Below are 21,833 nucleotides of genomic sequence, written 5' to 3'. Positions count from 1 at the left end.
CCAGGCATTATTTCAGTCACACAAATAGGGTGAAATGCTTCAGAGAGAGCGCCTTGTAGAGGTTTGTGTGACAATGAGATCTGGTCATAAATGATGAAATCCTGAAAAAGAATAAAGTCTGAGATGTGTTGAGAACGGCGATACAACAGTTTCTTACAGCGAGCTGCTGACTTCAGACTTTTAGGAAACTTTCAAAGTTGTGTGAGTGATTTGATGATTCTGCAGACCTACACAGTCTCAGGACCATGAGTGAGGTGGTCTGTGTTGGTCTTTGTGCTGAAGTGTGTGTGTGTCTGTTCTCCCCCCCCGGGCCTCTTCCTTGTTCCCTGAATCACTCTTCCTGGAACAAATCCTGTTCTCTCCCCACTTGCCCCTTCCCCCGTTATCAGCCCTTGTGTGCACCTGAGCCCGTCGCCTCCTTACCAAAAACTCTGAAACCTGTTGAGCCCCCCCTGCTGGGCTCAGCCTGGAGGTAATTGAAGCAGGAAGTTATTTGACTGCTCATGCGATTACCTCCAATGCGGTCTTGTTGCTCTCGTCACAAACACAAATCCACCCGCTTCCTCAGCGCACGGTGCTCGCAGGCTTTACTTGTGTGCTCTGATTTAGCGGCAGCTGACAAAGATGCTATTGTTTGGCAGTCGTGAGTCATGGCGGATGTCTGAATACCTGCAGTGTAAATGTTTACCAGCATGCTCTGACTTCTTTTTGTACTGACACGATGAGGCCATCTATAAAACCACCCTGTTGAGCCACATTTGCTGGGCTCTAAAATGAATGCAGTGATAGACTGTGAGATAAGAACGGGTCAATATCCTTTATGGAACAATAAAATATGTTCTTACAGTGAAAGAAGACACCATTGAGTCTCCTTGGATTGAACTGCTCCGCAGAATTATACCAGCAAATGAATGATGGAGCCTTACAGTGAATGCAGCTGTGCTGCAGTGTGTAAGCCGTGAGGAAGCAGACTGAGCGATGGCAGCATATCAGCCGTTGCTCTTCTCTGGTACAGGTGCACTGTAGTAACTGCTTTGGCCTCAAGCCGCTTTATACTTTATACTGGAGTAATAGAGAGAAAACCCCAACAATGAGACAACCCCCTAGGAGCAAGCACTTGGTAACAGTGGAAAGGAAAAACTGTTTGAACAAAAAGAAACCTCCAACAGAACCAGGCTCAGGGTGGGAGCCTGCCTGCTGTTACCTCTTCAAACCGCTTTGCAACCCACCCCACCCCAGCACCTCCACTTCATGCTTTTACTAACTTAATGTAACTGACACCTGCTCATATCTGTGCTGGGGTCAGAGGTTGGAGCTGGGGTCAGAGGTCGGTGCGGTGCAGTATAAAAGAAGGAATCTGTGCATTTTTATGCCTCATGCTTCTCACGTATGTATACAAAAGGACCAAGAGGTCAAGGAGCGCCATATATAAATGATGAGAGGTTCTGTTCCCCACCTAAATAATATCTGAACACTAAGACTACAGAACCACAGACACTAACAGACACGTAGGTGGAGCCTTGACAGTGTTGGTGTAATCATGTCCAGTGTCCAGGGCCCCATCATCGTTATCCCTGTTCATTTAAAGCTACACTGTAAAGTGTGTGCACCCACTGCGAGCTGTTTTAGTGACACCACTGGGATTGAGTGTTCAGTTTGACAACATGCAGAACACATCACCAACGACACGTTTAGGAATAATACTTATATACAAGGTAGTAAGACAGAGGTTTTACTGTATGACTGGAGTACTCTAGTGTACTAACAGTAGTGGGGACGGATCTGAGAGGCATTAGCAGGAAAATAGGGCATTCCTTCCAAATTGGTGGAAATTGCAGTGACGGTAAATGTTTCAGTAATCAGGACAGTTTGGCTGTTGAGGAAGCCAAAAAAGAAGCAGTCAAGCCTGTGAGCGCTAATGGTGAGTGTGTGCCGGCAGGAAGTCTGGCATCGCTGCAGGCGGTTAAATGCAATGAAGCTTTTGTTTGGTGCAAAACAGGCCAAAGATAGTGAGCTGTCACGCCACGACATGCCGTCGTCTCTGCTGTCTCACACGTTTGTCCTTGAAGCTTCGGCGGTCATCAGTCAGCCAGAACTCAGGTTGTAAGTACGAGACCCCGAAGGTCACAGAAACGCCAGCTCAGACTTCATGACTGTCGCCGTCGTTTATTCTTGAAGTTTTGGTGCACTTTTGATAATATTGATCCCAAAGGTCCACATGTAGAAAACTCCAGAGCAGTTTGATTGTGACAGATGCAACTCTGAGACTCTTTAAATAGCTTTAAATTATTACACTGCACAGGGCTGCGTTTGACTTGAGAAACAATTTTAAAAAGTGAAGGTGTTCTCACAGGTGCAGCAGCCGGACATCCATGCAGGCAGAGCAGCCTCCTAACAACATTATTCTCTTTACTCTGCGTGCTGTCACATGACTGCTGTCACTGTGTTCAGGCTTAAATGAGGTGGCGGCCTCTACTGATAAATCCTAGAATCCTAAATTTTGTTCCAAAGTCTTCTAAAAGTCGTGTCGGTGTGGCGTGATTATAATTACATGACATATACGTATAAAGCTGCATAAACAGTGACAAGTTCAGTTTCCTCAGAGCTAAAAGAGCCGTGCAGAAGCTTTTAACATGTGTTTTCTCTGCACCGTGTCCCCCTCTTTCGGTGCTTGTGCACACTCTTGCAGTTTGTTCACATGTGATTGGCCCTTGGCTCTTTCTTCATGACTATTTGTCCCAGTGTAGAACAAGGCCTCCATTGATGAGGCCACTGAAGCTGTGGGAGGTGTCCAGAGTAGAGTAGAGCGAAGAAGAGTAAACTGTGTGTTTGAGGGCCCCGGATGCTTTCAGTGGTCCAAACAGACACAAACCTTCAGTTGCCACTTTCACGCCCCTCAATGGGACTCTGAGCGGAGCATCAGCACGCGCTCAGAGCCAAGTTGGCTCGCCCACAAAGAGCCGCTGTGGCCCATTAACGATGTGGGCGACCGGCCCACTCACCCCGACCCAGATAGTATCTGTGCTTGCAGCCAGTGCTGACGGCTGGTGATGATGTGCAGCGTCGCTCACAGGTACACAGCTTCTAATGCTGACCTCCAGAGAGTCAGCCGCAGCATCACGCCATCATAAACGCTCTGCACGCCCTGCAGTAGGTCTTCATATAATGTTGCTTACCTGTGACGGCCCCAATCAGAAACAGAGTTTTTATAAAGCGGCAACATCCGTGAGTTTCTACCAGCGATTCAGAGAGACTGAAAAAGGAGCTGATGGAGCTGACATGAAGCTCAGACCTGCACTGAATGGGCGACGAGGACAGTGGGCGGGGCTTGGGGGGTGCTAGTGTTAATATTCAGCTGAAGGGTAATACTGGGGGATGATGAAGGACAGGTTGGCTTCATGCCTGTAAGAAGACTGTGATGGAGGGATGAAGGAGCAGTCGTGCTCGGTTATTATAGAAAGAGAGAGTTTTTAATGGGAACGTGAGCGTGCCGTGTCGCTGTCAGCTTTAGTCGAGTGATAAATGTACAGTATGTTGACCCGGCCTGCATGTTACTCTTGTACAAACATCCATCAGCGAAGTGTTAACAGCTGACAGAACGTAGATTAAAAACTGGCGCATTCATCTCTCTGTGAGCCCTCTCCCGTGTTTGTGTTTTTACTACATTTGTACATCCGCCTCGCCGTCGTGCACGCGCACAAAGCGGCGCTCTATGTCTACGTCATGAAGACACTTCTGAAACCTTTTGATTTTCTTCCTCCTCAGCTGAAGAAGCTGCTGCTGACGCCTCCCAACATGCCTGCAGGCATGGACGTGCACAAAGAGGGCGTGAATGGCCATCGCTACTGCAACAGAAGCTTGCGCCTTCGTCCGGTCAGGCCTCTGCTGAAGGTGAGACACTTCCTGTCAGTACGTGCTGTTTAAAAGTTCACTACTTGTTGAATTAGGTTTTCAACAGAGCAACGAATTATCAAAATTAAATTCTCCAGTCTCTGGATTTTTACAATGAGTCGACGCAGTACTCGTGGCTGCGTAGGTAGTAGTACATCAGCAGTAAATGGTACAGTACGAAGCAGTTTTTACAGATTGTTAAGCTGTAGAATAAAAGCTTGCCGAGACCTTCCCGAGGAGAGGATGCTGTTGATGCTGGACGGAGTTCACAGAGCTGTGGCTTTAGCTTTAGAGCCGCGTAGCTGTGCTGTGGCAGATGGTGTGAGGGCAGCAGTGAGTTATGTGGATAATCCACAGCTGCACGCAGCACAGACATTAAACGTGAGCCTCTGTGCAGGGCAGGAAACCGCTTCCATGTTTTGTTGTGTGGGGCTTCATTTTTCATTTCCAGGAACAGCTGCAGACAGGAGAATGAAACAAAACAGTTCATCTGAAGCATCAGGATGTAGTGGAAGACTACAGGCTGCTGTAGTTGCATCCTTCATTACTGCATAGCAGGCCTGAACTGTGTTAGCTCACAGCACCGATGCTACAAGGGCTGCAGACCAAAAAGTTGTTCCACAAGCTTTTAAATATCTAGGCACAGAAAGGCCTTTTGACTTTTCCTTTCTTGTCCTTCAGATCGTGTTTTTGTTTCGTCCCGATGGCTTGTTTTCTTTAAATTCCAGCTTCCAAATTCCATCAGATTCTCTGAGCCACCTGAACATGCCGTCTACCAGCACACTGGCGTCAAACACAAAGCAATTCTGAGAATTGTTGTAGAATTTGAGTCTAATTACACTGATCCTTATCATCTGTTGTGATAACAATCACAACAGACTACAGCTACTCAGTAGCATTGTGAGGTAGTATGGCTTCAAAATCATTTATGGCACTGATACTGCCTCCTGCAGAGGGAAACAACATCTATTGCCATGGATACTTAATAAAGTTACGTTATAGTACATTTTTACAGTGAGCCGAGCTGTTTTTGCTCAGCGGTGCACACACAGAGCTGAGCATCATCATATTTCCCTCGCATGTTATTTTTTCCTACATGCTCACCTTGTTTCTCACCCTCTGGTTTATGCTCTTGGTAGACTGTGGTGCTCATTTGGGCAGTGCTTTTTGCAGGTTGTTGGTAGACACGCCCCCACTGCCATGTTTTTTATCCTGTAATGCAGAGCACTTCCTGTTCTAACCGCTTGTTTGTCTCCATCTTCAGAGTGACGTCCCTCAGGAGAGGAAGCCCCGGGCGGTGCGTCCCGCTGGGCGTCTGTGCACAGAGCTTCACCGCCACCTCACCACCACGGAGGACACTGTGGCTCCTGACACGGAGGAGGAGGACGAGGAAGAGGAGGACGAGGACAGTGAGTCTGAGGAGGAAGAAGAGGAGGAGGAGTCCTCCAGCAGTGAAGCAGAGGGAGCGGCAAGCGTGGCCGCTGCCCCCGTTGAGGCACCGAAGCCTCAGTTCAGCTCAGAGAAGGAGCTGCAGTCTGTGGTGGAGTTGATCAGGTACATGCACACCTACTGCCTGCCCTCGCGCAAGCAGCAGGGCTGGGATCGTAAGGACCGTGACCTGCTGCGGTCCCGGGCCCGACCTGAGGCCCCCCGCTCACCTGCCACAACCTCTCACAGTAGAGTGGTACTGGTGGCTGGTCCCGGGACCGGCGGGGGCTCGACTGGGTCAGCCAGCACCGCCACCAGGAAGCTCCCCTTCGCTCGGCGAAGGGAGATGAAGGCAGACTCCCTTCTCCGCACGCTCTTGCAGCAGAGCAGCTCTTTTGACGTGAGCAAGCCTTACAGACTGCACCGCCCACCCTACTCTCTCAGCCCCGACCGAACGGGAGAACCCGCTCCCTCAGGCCCGGCCCAAATCCCCACCTCCGCCAACCCCAAGCCAGACCTTGAGACCCCTGAGAGGAGAAGCCACTCCTCTGAGCCACCACGAAGCCCGGAGAAGACTGCAGACTGCAGCGGCTCCTTCTCAGTTCGGCGCTCACGCCGGCTGGCATCGTTTCCCAGCCGCTTTGCCAAAAGGCTGCGGCCTGAACGGGCCAGGGAAGAAGACAGGAAGGAGGGACGGGTGGGGCTCAAACTGCCGCCCACCCAAGCTGGAGGGGAAAGCGCGACGGAGACGTTGAGGGGAAAGCTAACGTCCAGTGAGCTGAGTCACCCCTGCTGCCACGGTACGTCACGCACGTCCTCCTTCGTTCGTGAAGGCGGGGCCTGCGAGTGTGACCTCGTCACAGCAATACTGACCTACATGCTGATGAGTTTGTACATGGCAGTGAGAGGATTTTTGTTGTGGTTGCAGAAAAGCCAGCCTGCCTGTGTCTGCCTCTCAACACAAAGTCTGCAGGGTGAGTATTCACAGCTCAGAGTACCTGTAGGTTTCATCATGCAGGTGCACCATAGTTATTTAGGCCGGAAACTTCACTTTAGGTTTACTAACGTTGAGCTGACAGCAGTGCAGAGGTGACTCAGCAGGCGCTCCACGCTGAACATACTTCAGATTATGATGCTGAGAGGATTGTTTCAGCTGTGCTAATCTAAAGCCTGTAAACATGCAAATGACTGTTAATCACTTGGAAACCATAAAAACCTCCATTCATTCGTTTCTTCCTGTTTGGGTATTTGCTTAATGATCTTAATTATAAAAATTTAAATGGTTGGCAGTTTGTCAGTGTGTGCACTGTTTGGGCTGACACTAAATTTAAGGCTCCGTGCAGGAACACAGGGACATCACTTACCCTGCAGTGAAACGGTCTCTCTCCAGTTGAGCTCACTTTTACTTCAGTATAAAAGACGCTCATGTTCATCAGAAGTTCTAGCATAAGGTAACCAAAACAGGAAGAACCATCACATTCCGGCTGCTCACCTGTGGGTCTGATGAGATTTCAGGATAAAAGGCTTCAGCACCATCCATGGGGCCATTTCTGAACTTTTAAGCCAGACCCAGATTCATCAGGACCCTGGCTGGTTTCTCAGAATTTAATTTGGGCAGACAGAGTACTTTTTTGAACATTATTGAATGGTGATTGTGTTCAGGGCTCTAACGTGTCCTCTGCTTTGATCCGGCAGAGAGTCCCAGTACAGCACCAAGGCCTTTGAGCAGACGCTCAGCGTGGACCTGTGCGGAACGGCGGGTAAGCCTCTTGCTGCTGGGGCCCCACGCGATGACATCATAGCTGCACATGCTGTTTCTCGCTCATGTACTCAAGCCTTTGTCGTCCCCACTCAGGTCTCACCCCTCCCACGACTCCGCCTCACAAGCCCGTGGAAGACGAGCTGTTCAAGCCGGCAGACGGAGGAAAAGGTGGAGGTGGCGGAAGCGAGCCCGCCCACCTGGCTTCAAACAGCAGTGCTGCCGTAAAGACCTCGTCCTGGGCGAGCCGGGCTCACCACCAGCGGAAGCTGCCAGAGCAGACGGAGCTATACGCTCAGCTGAGGCGCATGGGCCAGGCCAGCGAGACTGACGCCCACCGTGGCTTTGGTGACCATGACTACTGTCTGCTGAGCCTCGGCGAGAGCCGCAAGCGTAGCGCTGCCATCTTTGGCGCCATGTTACAGGGACGAGCAGAGAGCGAGAGAGTCGGTGCTCCAACTCCCAGAGTGGCCGAGGAGGAGCGGGAAGGGAAGGAGAGCGAAGACGGGCTGGTGCACCCGGAGGCTGCAGAGCCGCGGGAGCAGCTGACATCGTCATCGTCACCCCCATCAGACCGCCAGTCGGACGCTGCCACGCCGCCAGCTTCTGAAGAAGAGGCAGAGGGCTCGTCGGTGTCTCGCTCGCCCTCGCCCATCCCCCACCTGTGCCCCAACTCCCCCTCCAGCAAGAAAGACTCCAGGTAAGATGGACACTTGGGGGGGGGGGGGGGGGGTAGAAGCAGAATCCCAGTGAGTCTTACATTGTCAAAGATCAGAGGTCATTATTTCTGGAACACAGGTTTTTTTCTTTGCCGCAGTCACCTGTTACCTGCTCGTGTCTTTCATTTTCACCTCGTGTTTGTCCTAATCTCGCATTCAACCACCCCTGCTCTTTCAGTGAGAACTCGGAGATTTGTCCTGACGACACGCAGGGGATCAAAGCCAATCCTGACGAGGTACGTTCGTCGTTCCAGAGCCTGAGTGCTGATGTAGCCACAGTCAGGTGTGCCTCTGCGTACCTGAGAGCAGCTCTGCGCTCGGCCTCCCCTCGCTTTAGTTCACACATCTTTCAGTATTCTGTATTGTCCTTTGTCCTGACTGTTGCCATGGTTTCCCTGTTGCCAGGACAACTGCCAGGTGTTTTACATCCACAACCTGCCGAGCAGCGTGACCCAGAACATGCTGAGGAAACGCTTTCAGATTTTCGGCAAAGCAGAGGACTGCAAAGTCATCATCTGCAACGAGTAAGTGTGTGTGTGTGTGTGTGTGTGTGTGTGTGTGTGTGTGTGTGTGTGTGTCATTGAGTCTGTCTCGTGATTGGCCACAGCCCCTAAAGGTCAGAGAGGGTCACTTCCTGAGGGGCTCATTAAATGTGACTTTGAAATTTTAATTTAATGATGGCGCCCACTCCTGTTGTTGCAGACAAACCCAAACATTTGGTGGTGTTGATGTAATAGTTTTGTTTTGGGGTCAGAGGCGAAGTCACTGCTTCATTGTATCCAGGATGTCACGTGTCTGCACCACGCCTTAAAGCACCAGTAAGCTAATGCACCGCCTGTCCTCTGCCGGCCTGTAGGGAGCGTTGCGGGGTGATAAAGATCCGCTCATCGGGCGTTCAGAAGCACTGGAGAGAGCGGGAAGGTGTTTTCCAGAACGGACCGGTGAGCCCGCGGAGGCTGACGAGGAAGCGCTACATAGACCTCGGTAATGAACGCACACAGCAGCACTCACAGGTGCACTCAGTAACCTGGACAGGTGTGTCAGTCATTAGTGCTGCAGAGGAAGAGCACTTCAGCTACCGCAGAGCATCCTCCCGCCTGTAGAGGCGGGGCACGCACCCAGCTGTGGTTTGTTTCCCAGCAGCACGCCTGACCTGAAGCTTTGCTCTGTGTGTTTCAGATGAGGCAGGTCCCGGCCCGGTCAAGAGCAAGTACGACGCAATGGACTTTGACACTTTGCTGAAGGAGGCCCAAAAGTCCCTGCACCGCTGACAGTAGAGGTCCACCGTCTGGCCAGCCTTAGTAAAGAGCATCAGCCCTGCAGCGACGCGGCTCTGCCCTCAGACTGACTCCTGGTTCCTCCTCACAAGACGACCTCGCGAAATGTTTACATTTTTACCGTTGGAATAAACAATGAGGACCTTGTTTTTTTAAGTTCTTTCACCGGAGGACACTGCTCATAAACGAGGCGCCGCTGGGACCGCAGAGCGGTGCAGGGTCACTTCAGAGAGATCGCTTCTGTGCTGCTTTCTTGTCTGCACTGGGATGCCGTCGCCTCGCTGTGGACAAGCGGGCGTGAGAGACCCAGTAGCAGATCCTTGCTATCCCTGCGTGGCGTTGGTTGTTGTGGTGTGTGTCCCCATGTGTTCGTTGTTCTGTTTGTTTTGTAAAAAAAGAGAAATGCCCCTCTGAGGTCACCACAGGCGACTACGAGCTGCATTTGCTCGTGCAGTCGCATAACCCCAAAAAAGAACCTGCTTTGTTTCAGCGACAAATTGTGGATGTTATTAATTTTAAAATTACTGTGTGTGTGTGTTATGGACAAAGAATATAAGAAAACGTTTAATGTAATTATTTTATGACTGAGAAAGTTTACAAATCTAATATGAAGAAAAAAAAATCATGTTTTTTCCTTTTTGTAATTGTAGTGCTTCCTTGATTTGATCTATGCACTGTAAGGACGCACCTGTTTCTGCTGTCCCTCCCTCCGATCTCCGCCATGCTGACGTTACGGCTGCTGCTGCTGCTGCTTCACACACGAAGGCTTTCGTGATTTGGGAAAAGTGTTCCCGCACTCGTTCACACGCACTGAAATAAGATGTGAGTTTACTTGAACGCCTGGAGGCGTGGCCTGAGATGGAGGCATAGGCACAGATTAGTTTGCCCACATCCATCAGAACCAGGACGAAAGTTGGAAACACTTTTCCCAGATCTTAGAGCCTCCCTGTCTCCCTGATGGGAGCCCCCCAACCGCCAATGCAACCGTTACTGTTTACATCTGGACAGCAGCAAGCGTGAGGAAAATGGAGAGCGCTCTGTACAAATCCAGCACTTTGTCCAGTATTCACCCCTTGAAGCTGCTCATCAGCCCTGTGGGGCCAAGAGCTGCCCGCGGGTCACGTGTGTGGGCCGGCCGCGGCGCGAGCCTTGCCCTCGACAGCACGCAGAAGGATCGGCTGGTCTCGTGGAATGTATTCGAGGACCTGAATGTAATCGTGGCGTTTTCCCCGTTTCTGCTCGCCCAAAGATTGTGGAGCTCTCCGGTGCTTTAAAAGGCTACACTGGCAGGGCTGCGTGAGCCGCTCCGGCCTCAGCGGTCGTCCGCTTGCGGCCGATTTACATTCCCTGCGCAGCTAGCAGCAGCAGCACCCCGTCAAAGGGAGAGAGCCTCCACAGCTGACGGCGAGGTGGCATGATATGGCCCGAGGACGAGCAAGGGGCCGGCCGAAAGGGAAGGAACAGAGCGGGGGTTTCCCGCCTGCTTCAGATGAGCATCTCTACCTCACATCCATCCGCCCCCGCCCTTTGTCTGTGTACGCTCTCCCCCTCCTCTTTTATAAGTGTCTGTCACTGGTTTCTTTGCTCTGTGTTTTCGGTGTGGGGCTTTTCTTTGCTGATGGGCAGTGTGGGTGGGTTTCTTTTAATACTGCGACTCCTACCACTACTAGCCACGATGGGGGGCTACTCTCTGTGTCCGGGGCCGCCTCACGGCGGTCCTCGGCGTGTCTGTTTCTTCGAGTCTCGACCGTGTCCTCGTGTAGCTGAGTGTTTCGTCTTCGTCTCGTGTTTAAGTTGGACACTACTGATGCTAACCCTAACCTGTGCCGGGCCAGGGGGGCGGAGCAGGTCAGGTTACCCGTCTTTCCCTCGTTCTTCCTCGGGAATGCGCCCAATCCTGATCTGCTCATCCTCGCTCCCGGCCCGACTCTCTCTCTCTCTCTTTGGGTTTGAGGGTTCCGGGTCTTCCCCAGACTCCTCCCACTTCTTTCCCCTTCCTCTTCCTTTCTCTATCTAATCGACTTGTTGGTAACACACAAAAAATTGAATGTTTACATCACTTGATTCTTGTCTGACTTTATTAGGAACGCACACTAAGTACAAAGGCGCCTTATTCAGTGTTTCAAACTAAAACAACATCAAGCAAAGTGTCCCGGGGGGGCCGCACCCCTCCCCCAAGGCTCACTGATGTCCAAAACGTATACATACTGATGGAGGAACAAGAACCCCTGAATGAGTATTTGTGCTTAGTATGTATACTACTCAAAAGTGAGAGAATGTGCTGGTTTACATGTTAAAAAGAAATATATGAGTATATAATGTGTACATAGCACTATGCCTCATTGTAAACATAAAATGTATTGTGTGTTTTTGTAAAGGTGGTGGGTCACTGTTGATTCTGAATCAGGCGGGAGGTGCTGGTTTGGGTCGGGGAGGAAATCCAACACTGTAGTTCCCTTTAGTCCGTCACACTAGCACGTCCCATTTCTTTGCTGTTTATGAAACGATTCGTTTTGTTTTCAGTTTTCTGAAAAAGCAATTTAAGATGCAATACGTAATAATCTTCTGATTACAGCCATCCTCACATCCTGAGGAAATAATGTGTGTGGGTGGTGCTGAGGTGTACTGCCGGATGCTCTGTGCGCAGACCGCAGCGGGAGGAAAGCGGTGCGTCGTGAATGGCCATCTGAATTTACTCTTGCACAAAATTGTCACAAACGGTGAAACGGCGTTTCCCATCAAAGAGCCAATGGGAAGGAGTTTCTGTCGTGTGTCAGCAGCAGCCGATCCACACCGCGACCAGAACACGGGATGTGAGAGGGGGGAAACAAAAGGAAGCTGTCGCCGGTTTGACCCTGTTAAATATCTGCACCCCCCCCCCTCCCCCCGCAGAGGCACAGGTGTGTGGGCGGAGTTTCTGGCTGAGGTTTCCGCCCTGCTTTTAATTTGAAAATCTGAGACCGAGAGGGGTTTCTGCAGTCAGTCCTCCAGGTGAACGACATCAGCTACCCCCGTCTCCAAACGGCAAGCCTTAAAAACCAGCCGGGGGAACCACTAGCTTTTATTATTACTGTTTAACCTCCTTTCCAATCCAATGTGGTTTATTATTAAATAATTACTGACGTAATTACAACTTTTTTCAATAGCCATATTATAAAAAATATATACATATATATGAATATATATTTGTGTGTTTGTGTAGATATCTAGATGATTATATACTTTCTTATAGAAAACTTTGATGTTGATCATTCTCCTGAGTGTTTTGAGAACACATTTCAGCATACATACATATATATATATATATAAAAGTGCTGTCTGCCTGGTCTAGGTCCTAGGTCAGCAGGCAGCAAATCCAAATAATTTAAAAAAAAAACCTTCCAAAGGGAATACCCTCGTCACAATGCAATACCTTTCTTTCCACTCTTCCTTTCAGAAAAATGGGAAATGGCAAGAAAATCATTTGTTAGGCAGGTTAACCAAAAAAATTTTAAAAAATCTTCAGTAATAAAGAGCTTGGCTCGCAGCTCGTGGAAAAACACGTAACGTCTTGGGTTTTCTACGTTGGCGACGCCGTGGCCATTTAAAAAAAAAAAAAAGCGCGTCCGATCACGCCTCGTTTCACATCTTGTCGGGTTTTTGGTTTGAGAATGGAGCCCAGCATCGACGCGTCTTTATCTGCTAAATGTGAGTTTGGAAACTCGACAAAGGGCATACTCGTTTCATCGTTTCTCATTTCTATTGATTTCCTGTCTATTTACATCTAATGACTATCAGATTCACAAATTCTTATTTTTTCTTTTTTAACTTAGTTTTTGGTAAAAGACAAAAAGGTAAATACTGCTAGTGAGATTTTATATTTTTACATATGTTGGTTTTATTTTGCGTGTCTTCTTTTTTATTTATATGCCACTTAGTTTGGACGTCTTTGGTTTTGTGTGAATTCATATGTCTGCAGAATGTGGAGACAAAGGCATTTCAGTATTTTTGAATTGTTAAAATCTAGTTTCATAGAAGCGGAGTATCTGATGTTATAAATTATATTTTAATTCATGTAAATAGTTTAAAACAGAAGATTATGGCTTCCTTTTAAACTGAATACATTTCTCTTCAGAGATTGTTTACATTATTAAACTGTAGAGATGTGCTCCTCATATACTGTATAAAGTACATATATTCATTGATTTGCCTCCAAAAATAAAATCCTAATGAACAAACCTTCAGTGCACGTGCTGCTTTTTGGCACAAACGGGCGAAGCCACCGGAAGACCACCCAGGTCTCCAGCCGTTTGTCAAGGCCGAAAATTGAAGCCACTGACTCTGTCCCACGTAAACAAGCTTTTTCTGCTGTTTTAATGCAGCAGTCTGTGGTTCACCAGCTTCAGCCCACAGTATGTTCAGTTTTCATGCTGTCACCACCTGTCATACAGCACCAATCGCAGTAGTAGTCGTCTAAAGGTGCTTTACACAATCAGACCTCCCCTGTAAACAACGTTTGGCGATGGTGGGAATGAAGAACTCCCTTTTAACCGGGAGAAATCTCCAACCAAACTGGGGTAAGGGAGGCCTCCTGGCTCTGTACAAATCCATCACTTCTGCACTTTGTCCAGTATTCACCCCTCGAAGCTGCTCATCAGACCTGCAGGGCCAAGAGCTGCCCACAGGTCACGAGTGCAGGCCGGAGGCGAGTGTGGAGGGAATGGCTGGTTTCTGATACAGGGACGTTGTTAGCAGAGTGGAAGTGCTTTCTTTATAGGCGGATTTTCAGAATAATACTCATGTTGTGTTGAAGTACGAAGGAGAACTGCAATACTGCATCCAATACTTCCACTGCTAGAGACGGCCAGTTTCCTGTAAATAGGATCAAATAAGAACTCAGTGTTGCTGGATCCAGTCCTGAGAGTAAATGTCACTTCTGAAAAATTACTGCATCTCATATTTCCAAAATCGTCTCCGGAGCCAAAAGTGTTTAAGACTAAACTCTGTGACTTGGTACGTCGTGCACGGGGATGTTGAGTGCATGTCACAGTAAACTACGCTGACGCAAATAAATTTTAGTCACTGTGCCGTCTGTTTGACTGACGAGACACGGTGTCTGTCTCCTGAATGGAAGATTGAACTGAACTGGAAGCTGGTTCCACACAAGAGGGGCCTGAAAACTGAAGGCTCTCCCTCCCATTCTACTTTTAAATACTCTAGGAACAACAAATAAGCCTGCAGTGTGAGAGTGAAGCGCTCTAATGGAGTGATTTGGTACTATAAAGTCATTAAGATAAGATGGGGCCTGATTATTTATGTGAGGAGCAGGATTTTGAATTTCAGAGCTGAAAAATGAGGTTGGCTTTAAACCACCAACCACTGCAGTTCCTCTAGCATCCAGCAGAGGCAGTAGTGAGTCACTCCCATAGAGTCCCATGTTAAAATAAACATGTTTCCAGCCTGATACACAGCCTGTTCTGATCTCTATAGATAATTTCCCCCTTCACAACGGCAGGGGGCGGGGGTTCTGTAAGTCACATTACGTGTTAAAGTTTGCACATTTAGGGCGTGTGTCCTCTTTAACTGACAGGCTGATGGTGACAGGTCACTGTAACTGGATTGTTGTCACTTTGGTTTCATTTTGAGGATGGGGCGGAGTCACACCGGTCCAGATCTGGAGGATGGTGCATGCTGAGTGGGATTCGATGCAGATGAGCTGCCTGTGGGGGTGTGTTTGTGCTGCAGCCCTGCGAGTGCAGGAAAAACGGTAAAACCTTAATGAGCGTGTGCCTGGCCACGGCCTGACCTGCTCTCTCATACAGAGGAGGACATGCCCTCTCTCCAGTCTTCCCCTGGTTAAACAGCATACTATTAACAGGCCGCTGGCGAGTTTCCGGCTGGCTGGGCCGTGATTCGCACGTCACTGAGTGCACTGATGATTGTGCACGAGGCAGCACTACACCAGCACTGCTGCACTCGTGCTCTTGACTCTGCTGCAATTCCCACGCCAGCAAAAACACAGAAGAACATCCCAGAACCTGATCCTGAAGCGTGGGGAGCGTGGAGGCAAGAAAGGAAGGACTAAAGATACGAATATCTTCAGTTTGATGTTCTGATTGTCCAATTCCACAGAGGTGTCATCGATCCTCTTGGTTGAGATCGCAGTCTGTCTGTGAGCGCTATGGTGAGCCAAAGTTCAGAATTACATTCTAATTTCAAATCAAATATATTGAATATTGAAGTTGGAAATTACGTAGTGTTACCCAACAAACCACGACCACAGGTTTACGCTCCAAGCAGTGTTGGGAAGGTTACTTTTAAAATGTATTCCAGTACAGATTACAGAATGCATGCCTCAAAATGTATTTTGTAATGTATTCCGTTAAGTTACTCAATGTGAGTAACATATTCTGAATACTTTGGATTACTTAATATATTGTCATGCTTTTTACAACTACACAAATGTCGCTATCACATCCTGCAAATCCTTGTTTGTTTTTCTTTACCAATTAACTGTTAAGCCCAACTTAAGAAAATATATGTAATGTAGAGGAGCAAAGGCTTGGGTATGTTTGTATAAGCTGTTTTGTCTTCTTAAAGATAATAAAAAAGCACAGTCTTTCCTTAACATTTTTTTTATATATAAACCTGACAAGTGGAAGACAAAAAATATGCCATTGAAAAGTATTTACTGTTATGGTCACCAACATCACTTAGTTCAAATAAAAAGTAGCCTTGCAGAAGGAGAAAAAATATCAGCATTTTCAATGACTGTTTTCTTATTAGGACAAGAAAGGATATATATAAAATTATACTCAAAAATTAAAAATATCTTATTTTGGCATTTACTGTCAATATTATTCTTCCACCAATAATTTTAAATTACAAAAGATTTTTCAATACAACTCAGATATTCAAACTCAATGTAACAATGAGAAATTACATTTTAAACCTTACCCCTATAATTTTTAAAACAAGACAATATATGTTTTATGCAACTCAGCAACATTACCTTATGGCCATTTAACAAAGGCATGCAACAAAGAACTGTCCAAGGTGTCAGTGCTGAACTGCTTGGTTGAAAACCTTAATTGGCCCCAAAAATCAAATAATTGGCGAACAATTGCAGTAAACATATGAGGTGCTGCTTTTTGAATGCATGCCAAAAACAAATACTAAAGACTACAAAATACTGAGGTTGCAAGCCCTATCTGTGAACAATACCAAGATAGTTTCAGCAGACTACCTACATCTGTTTCGCCTAGTCTACAGTCCAGTAAAGGCGGTTGTAACGCAGCAAGAGCACCTGTTCAAAGTGTTTGTCTGTCATGCAGTTACGGTGTGGCGTGAAAACAAGTCCTCCGTGGCTAAAGAGACGCTCGACAGGAGCACTTGATGGCAGAGTTGTATTGTACTTTAAGAAGAGGGCTCTGATCAATGGATATCTCTTTAATGAGGTCAGTGTCTTATCTGAATCTTGAAGATACCTCTGTACCTCATCCTCCGCTGTAGAACAGGTCACCTGTGTACTCTGAAAACTGAAGAAGCTGTCATCATCATCTTCTGGCTCATTTCCCACTGAGGCATGTCCAGTGGTGCTGGTGTCATTAGAAGGTTCTGTGTTGAGGAGACCATTGGACCATTGTTCTTCTCATGGATTCTCTTTCATCATCAGCAAGCCACCAGAGTCGAAATTTTGGGATGGTGGATGCTGCCATCCTTGCTTCATGGGAGGCTAATACAGCTGCAAATCGAGTGTCAATTGCTTTGATGATCGCTAAGAGGATGTGAGTTGAAAATTGCACTTGTGTCAACTTTTCAGATAACTTAGCTTTCAGACTGAGAAGGGTGGGAATCACATATCCGAAATAGCAGTTCTTTTCCCCCTGGAACAGGTTGACTGAGTAGGCAAGTGGTTTCAGAATGGCTGCTACTCTTTGAGAAACACTGTCTCTTGAGGATGCAGTTTTGCCACCTTCAGTTGTTCACAGATTTCATTGAGCTGACTTTCAGCTAGATTCATTAGCTTCTCGATTGCATGGTACTCTGAGCTCCACACCTGTGGGGATGGCGCCCAGGCCCAGAGCAGCGCCGCCATCCCCAATCCTTTCCAGGTGGCGCTCGGACCGGTCCTGCAGCTCTTCCTGCTGGCGACACACCTCCGCCGCCTGCTCCCGCTGGGCGGCCGCCATTTCGGCCACCCTCTTGGCCAGCTCCTCCATTCCCTGGCTCCGATATGGACCCGCCGTGCTGCCTCCTGGGTTTCGGCACCAATGTGGCGTGAATAAGGCACGGCGGGACCACGGAGCAACGTTCAGAGCCATCTTTATTTAATTCACGTCACACCACAACACACCCAAACCCCTGAGTCCCCGTGTTTTTAACTAGGCGGGCGTGATTAAGGATGCCGTGCAGGTGCGTCCGCCCTCCCTGCACGGCACCGCAGACCACGCCCCACCACAACACATTTTGAGTATGTAGAAAAATTTCAGTTATTGCTTCCTTCATTTTTGGAAAAGTTTTCTCAATGTGAGTCATCAATGTTTTTCTGCAAACAGGACTCCTGCCCCCACTTAGTCCTTCAACCATCTTACGGAATGAGGTGTTCTCAACGGTAGAAAAGGGCTGCACTTCATTGACTATGAAGTCAGATACCAAGGAATTTACTCTCCTTTGGGTGATGGCTGGAGTGCTAAGGATAGCTTGTTTGAGAGGAGGAGGGGCTGTGTCTTTGCCACTTTGTTCATCACCATGATACGATGTATTTGCTTTGGGTAAACTGTGTATAACCCTGGGATGCATCCTCTGAAAAAAAAAAAAAGAGAGAGACCGACCAAAAGATAAAATATTACTGATGAAGAAATAGTTTTGTATTCAAGATCACTGCAAAAAAGTTGGGCAATTGGACGAATATCTCGACTATCAACAATAAGTTGAGCCTTTCACCGATTGTTTTTACAAGAGGAATTTTTTTTTTTTGCCAATGAGTAATTATAATAATAATGTTGGTTGAAGGTAAGAGAAGCAGTCAATGGAAAATATAATAGTGGTGTTTTAACGCCATGAACAAATGCAGCGATTCATTTACTCAAACTCATAACAGAATGAAAGAAAAGCAGTAGTCTATGTTCAAGAAAAAACAAAACATTTAATTTAAATAAACAAACCACAATGGTGGGGAGGGATAGAAGAAACTGACTTCTTTTTCCACTTTAACTGTGTTCCAGTGTTTATGTCTTAGATACTCGACCAAAAAACAAATAAGTTAAAAGCCAAAATGTCACTTCCAGCAACCATAAAAAATATCAGAGGTAAATTTACGTTTTTTGTGCACTTTGGTGCAACTCGAATAAATAAATGAATAATCCAAAGAGTAGATATGTTAATATAGAAACTTCAACAAGAAAAGAAGATAAAATATCCCCCCCAAACTAAACTTTCTATTTATGTTCTAAATGCGCAAATCAGTCCGTGCATTATTACATTGCTCCGCCCATTAACAAGTCACCTCCGCGATTATGTGTGAATGGGTTGACTGCGTGTGTGTGTAAATGGGTGGATGACTGATTGTGTAAAGCGCTTTTGGATCCTTAGGGACTAGAAAAGCGCTATACAAATACAGGCCATTTACCATTTACCATTATGTTGGTTATCGTTTGACTGACGATTGTCGGTTGGAAAAATTTTTAATCTCGCCCAACCTTAATGTCCACCCTACTGTTAATCATTTTGGGATTGCTTTCACAACTGCACACGATAATTTACAGCTCGTTAATGCTATCTATCAAGTTTAACAGTCTATGAACTAACGTTAACGCCAGCTAACAATGTTAGCTAAAATCACAGCAATATTATATTGAAGCTACTGAAGTGGCATATAGCCTAGGTAGCTACCACAACTAAAATAAGATATTTGCAGTATGTTAATGTTAGTTTTTTAAAAATAACTTACTTTCAGATGTTTTGTTAGATTGGAGGTGGAGTCTTTTGACACAGAGAGCATCTTCTTTGCTAGCAAGCAGAGTTTGCATTGCACTGTGAAATTCCGCCCACCCCTTTCTTCTTTGAATATAAAATGGTGTTGGAACTTCCAACTCTGAAACGCATTCCTGACTCTGTTGTGCTGGCTCCGGCTCCATTGTTTGACTGACGCTATACCAACAGGACGATTTTTTATTTTTTTTAATTTTTAAACAGCCTCTTCTCGCGTGTTTTGTTTGGGTTTCCAGCCGCAATGTGCGGCATGGAATGACCAGAATTACAGAGGACCGCCATGTAATCCATTTATTTCAACAAAGTAATTGTATTCTAAATACCACCTTTTTAAACGGTAACTGTAACGGAATACAGTTACTCATATTTTGTATTTTAAATACGTAACGGCAGTACATGTATTCCGTTACTCCCCAACTCTGGCTCCAAGCTACGTACTCTGCATACTCTACAACCTACCAGAGACACTTGGGCTGACCAAGCAACTAAGTTACACAGCTTTGCATGCTTTTATTGATTAATTTGTTTGCATGCACTCTCTCTCGTGTGACGCAAATTCATCCGAAGGTCTATAACTGGTGATGACATCATTACTTCACTAGCACTGAGGCCGTACTGTGTGAGAAATAAAGAAATCCAACTTTTCCAACTAAAAAGCAATACAGTTTTTAAAAGTTAGAGCCTGGAGCCTCGGACACGAGGTGCAAACACAAGCAATCATCCCAATGTCGGTGATCTGGCCACGAGAAGAGGAACCTTGTGCCGTTCTCTCACCGTTACCAGCTCCTCTCTCTCTTGAGCTCAGGTCTGAGCTTCGTCACCCTGCGCTCAGGCTCACAGACCGATGTAGTGACTTGGGAAACTCTAACAGCAGAGTGTTAGAGCACAAATAGTATTTCTATAATTAATGAGGCCAAATATCAACCTGTCAATACAACAATTAAATCCAGCAGCAGCTTGTCCTCAGTGTATAAGAGTCCAAATACAGCTGATATATACATTAATGCGTGATTAAACAGTTAATACAGATGTTTGTTAAGCATCTGCCTGTTTAAAACGTTGGCGATTAATTGCACAGCCCAAAGCCAGAGGAGAAAGCATGCGACTGGAAATCATCCTGTCAGCCATTTCCTGTCACGCTGTCCTCTCTGTGGCTGTTTCTGTGGGGCAGTCGTGACTGCAGCAAACAGAGCTCTGCACTGCAGTTATCAGACACACGCTGTCATCCCCGAGCTTCAGCTACGCTCTGACGGGGACACCAGGACGGAGACGCTGCTGCTGAACCAAACCTCAGGACCATCCAACAGCCTCCCACGCTGATACACCTGGGTATGTTTATCCATTTGGGCCCAGCAGAGCTATGTGTTGGTACGTAAAGGAGGAGAAAGAACTCCTTTGTGTGGGCAGGAACGGGAACTCCATCAGGCTGCTCATGCATGTTTCCAAACTGTGATGACACACCAGCCTCATGTGGCTTGTAGGCGGATCATAGAAACCACTGACTGGACCTCATGTCAAATAGGTGATATAAATATAAACCATAGAAGTCTGAATACATCTATGAAAGACCCGACAGCCTTTATGCTTGTCTTTCGACACTTCACACTTTCTTTTGATGTCTTGGCCCCTACCCTGGTTAAATGAAGGTTTCATTACAGTTAATTATCCATCCTCTGTTCTTAAGTAATGTTGGACAGTGTCCTCTAACCTTGGCCCTACAAAAGACTGGAATCCTGTGCAGACTGGATCCTACCCCGAAGTCAGCTGTGATAGGCTCCACCCCCTGCGACCCTGAATGAGGTAAGTGGAAGAAGCTGGATGGATGATGTCTCAGAATATCCAGAGAACTACTGTAACATGGTGCAACATGAATGAAGAGATGCAGGAAAATTCGCTGAGTTGGATGTTATGTAGAGAGGTGGGACGAGTCTCCTTCCTGTTTGAATTCAATTCAATTCAGTTTTATTTATACAGCACCAAATCACAATAACAGTCATCTCAAGGTGTTTTATACTGTAAGGTAGACCCTACTATAATACATACAGAGAAAAACCCAACAATCCACATCTGCACCAAAGAGTAAAACGGTGAAATGTGGAATATTAAACATTAGGTCTCTCTCTTCTAAGCTTCTGTTAGTACATGAGTTAATAACTGATCAACAAATCGATTTACTCTGCCTTACAGAAACCTGGTTACAGGATGATTATGTTAGCTTAAATGAATCAACACCCCCGAGTCGATCAGAATCCTCGAAGCACAGATCGAGGGGGTGGCGTGGCACACCAGCCTATTAATCAACCAAATTTTTTTTCATTTTAAAAGTTTGATCTAAGCTCTGCTAATTCCTTTTTTTCTTCTTTTTTTTTGCCTGTCCCATTTGGTTCTTTAGCCGTCAGAATTGTTGTCTGAAGACCAACAAGGATACCCAATGGATTTATTTTGCCAAATGGATCATCATGGCATTGCCGTATTGGTCCATTTGATCGACCTTTGTTTTCATTATTTATTTTATATTATTTTCAGTTGTTACAGACGGGACAGACATGAGTGAGGGTTAGGAAAGGGAGAAAGAAAGAGGAAGGAAAAGAAAAACAGAAGGGGAGAGGGAAAGTAAGAAAGGGAAAAAAAATCTCCTGGATCACCTGTTGGGAGAAAAAGAATAGAAAACAAGCAAAAAAAACAAAACAAAGCAACATACTAAACACAACACCATCGCATTAATCTAGCTAAGTGTAAACAGCAGTAAATACTAAATATTCAATGTTGTTGTGCAGCACGCAGGAC

General features: G+C 46.7%; 1 protein-coding gene across 3 annotated transcripts in view; it reads left to right on the top strand.

Moving 5' to 3' along the window:
* The window catches only part of ppargc1b (peroxisome proliferator-activated receptor gamma, coactivator 1 beta), a 72,819-nt gene extending 59,527 nt beyond the window's left edge, over window positions 1–13,292 (top strand). For all 3 annotated transcript variants that reach the window (XM_026185389.2, XM_026185380.2, XM_026185372.2), the window contains exons 4-12: window positions 3,766–3,891; window positions 5,156–6,119; window positions 6,248–6,293; window positions 7,015–7,079; window positions 7,175–7,778; window positions 7,976–8,033; window positions 8,203–8,321; window positions 8,654–8,781; window positions 8,977–13,292. In XM_026185389.2, coding sequence (XP_026041174.2) covers window positions 3,766–3,891; window positions 5,156–6,119; window positions 6,248–6,293; window positions 7,015–7,079; window positions 7,175–7,778; window positions 7,976–8,033; window positions 8,203–8,321; window positions 8,654–8,781; window positions 8,977–9,068 — 2,202 coding nt within the window. In that variant the 3' untranslated portion in view covers window positions 9,069–13,292. The remainder of the gene's footprint in view (window positions 1–3,765; window positions 3,892–5,155; window positions 6,120–6,247; window positions 6,294–7,014; window positions 7,080–7,174; window positions 7,779–7,975; window positions 8,034–8,202; window positions 8,322–8,653; window positions 8,782–8,976) is intronic.
* The last annotated feature ends 8,541 nt before the right edge of the window (window positions 13,293–21,833 follow it).

This window comes from Astatotilapia calliptera, chromosome 2 (genome assembly GCF_964374335.1).
Source record: "Astatotilapia calliptera chromosome 2, fAstCal68.1, whole genome shotgun sequence".
Lineage (NCBI taxonomy): Eukaryota > Metazoa > Chordata > Actinopteri > Cichliformes > Cichlidae > Astatotilapia > Astatotilapia calliptera.
This window is presented reverse-complemented; position numbering and strand designations above follow the sequence as displayed.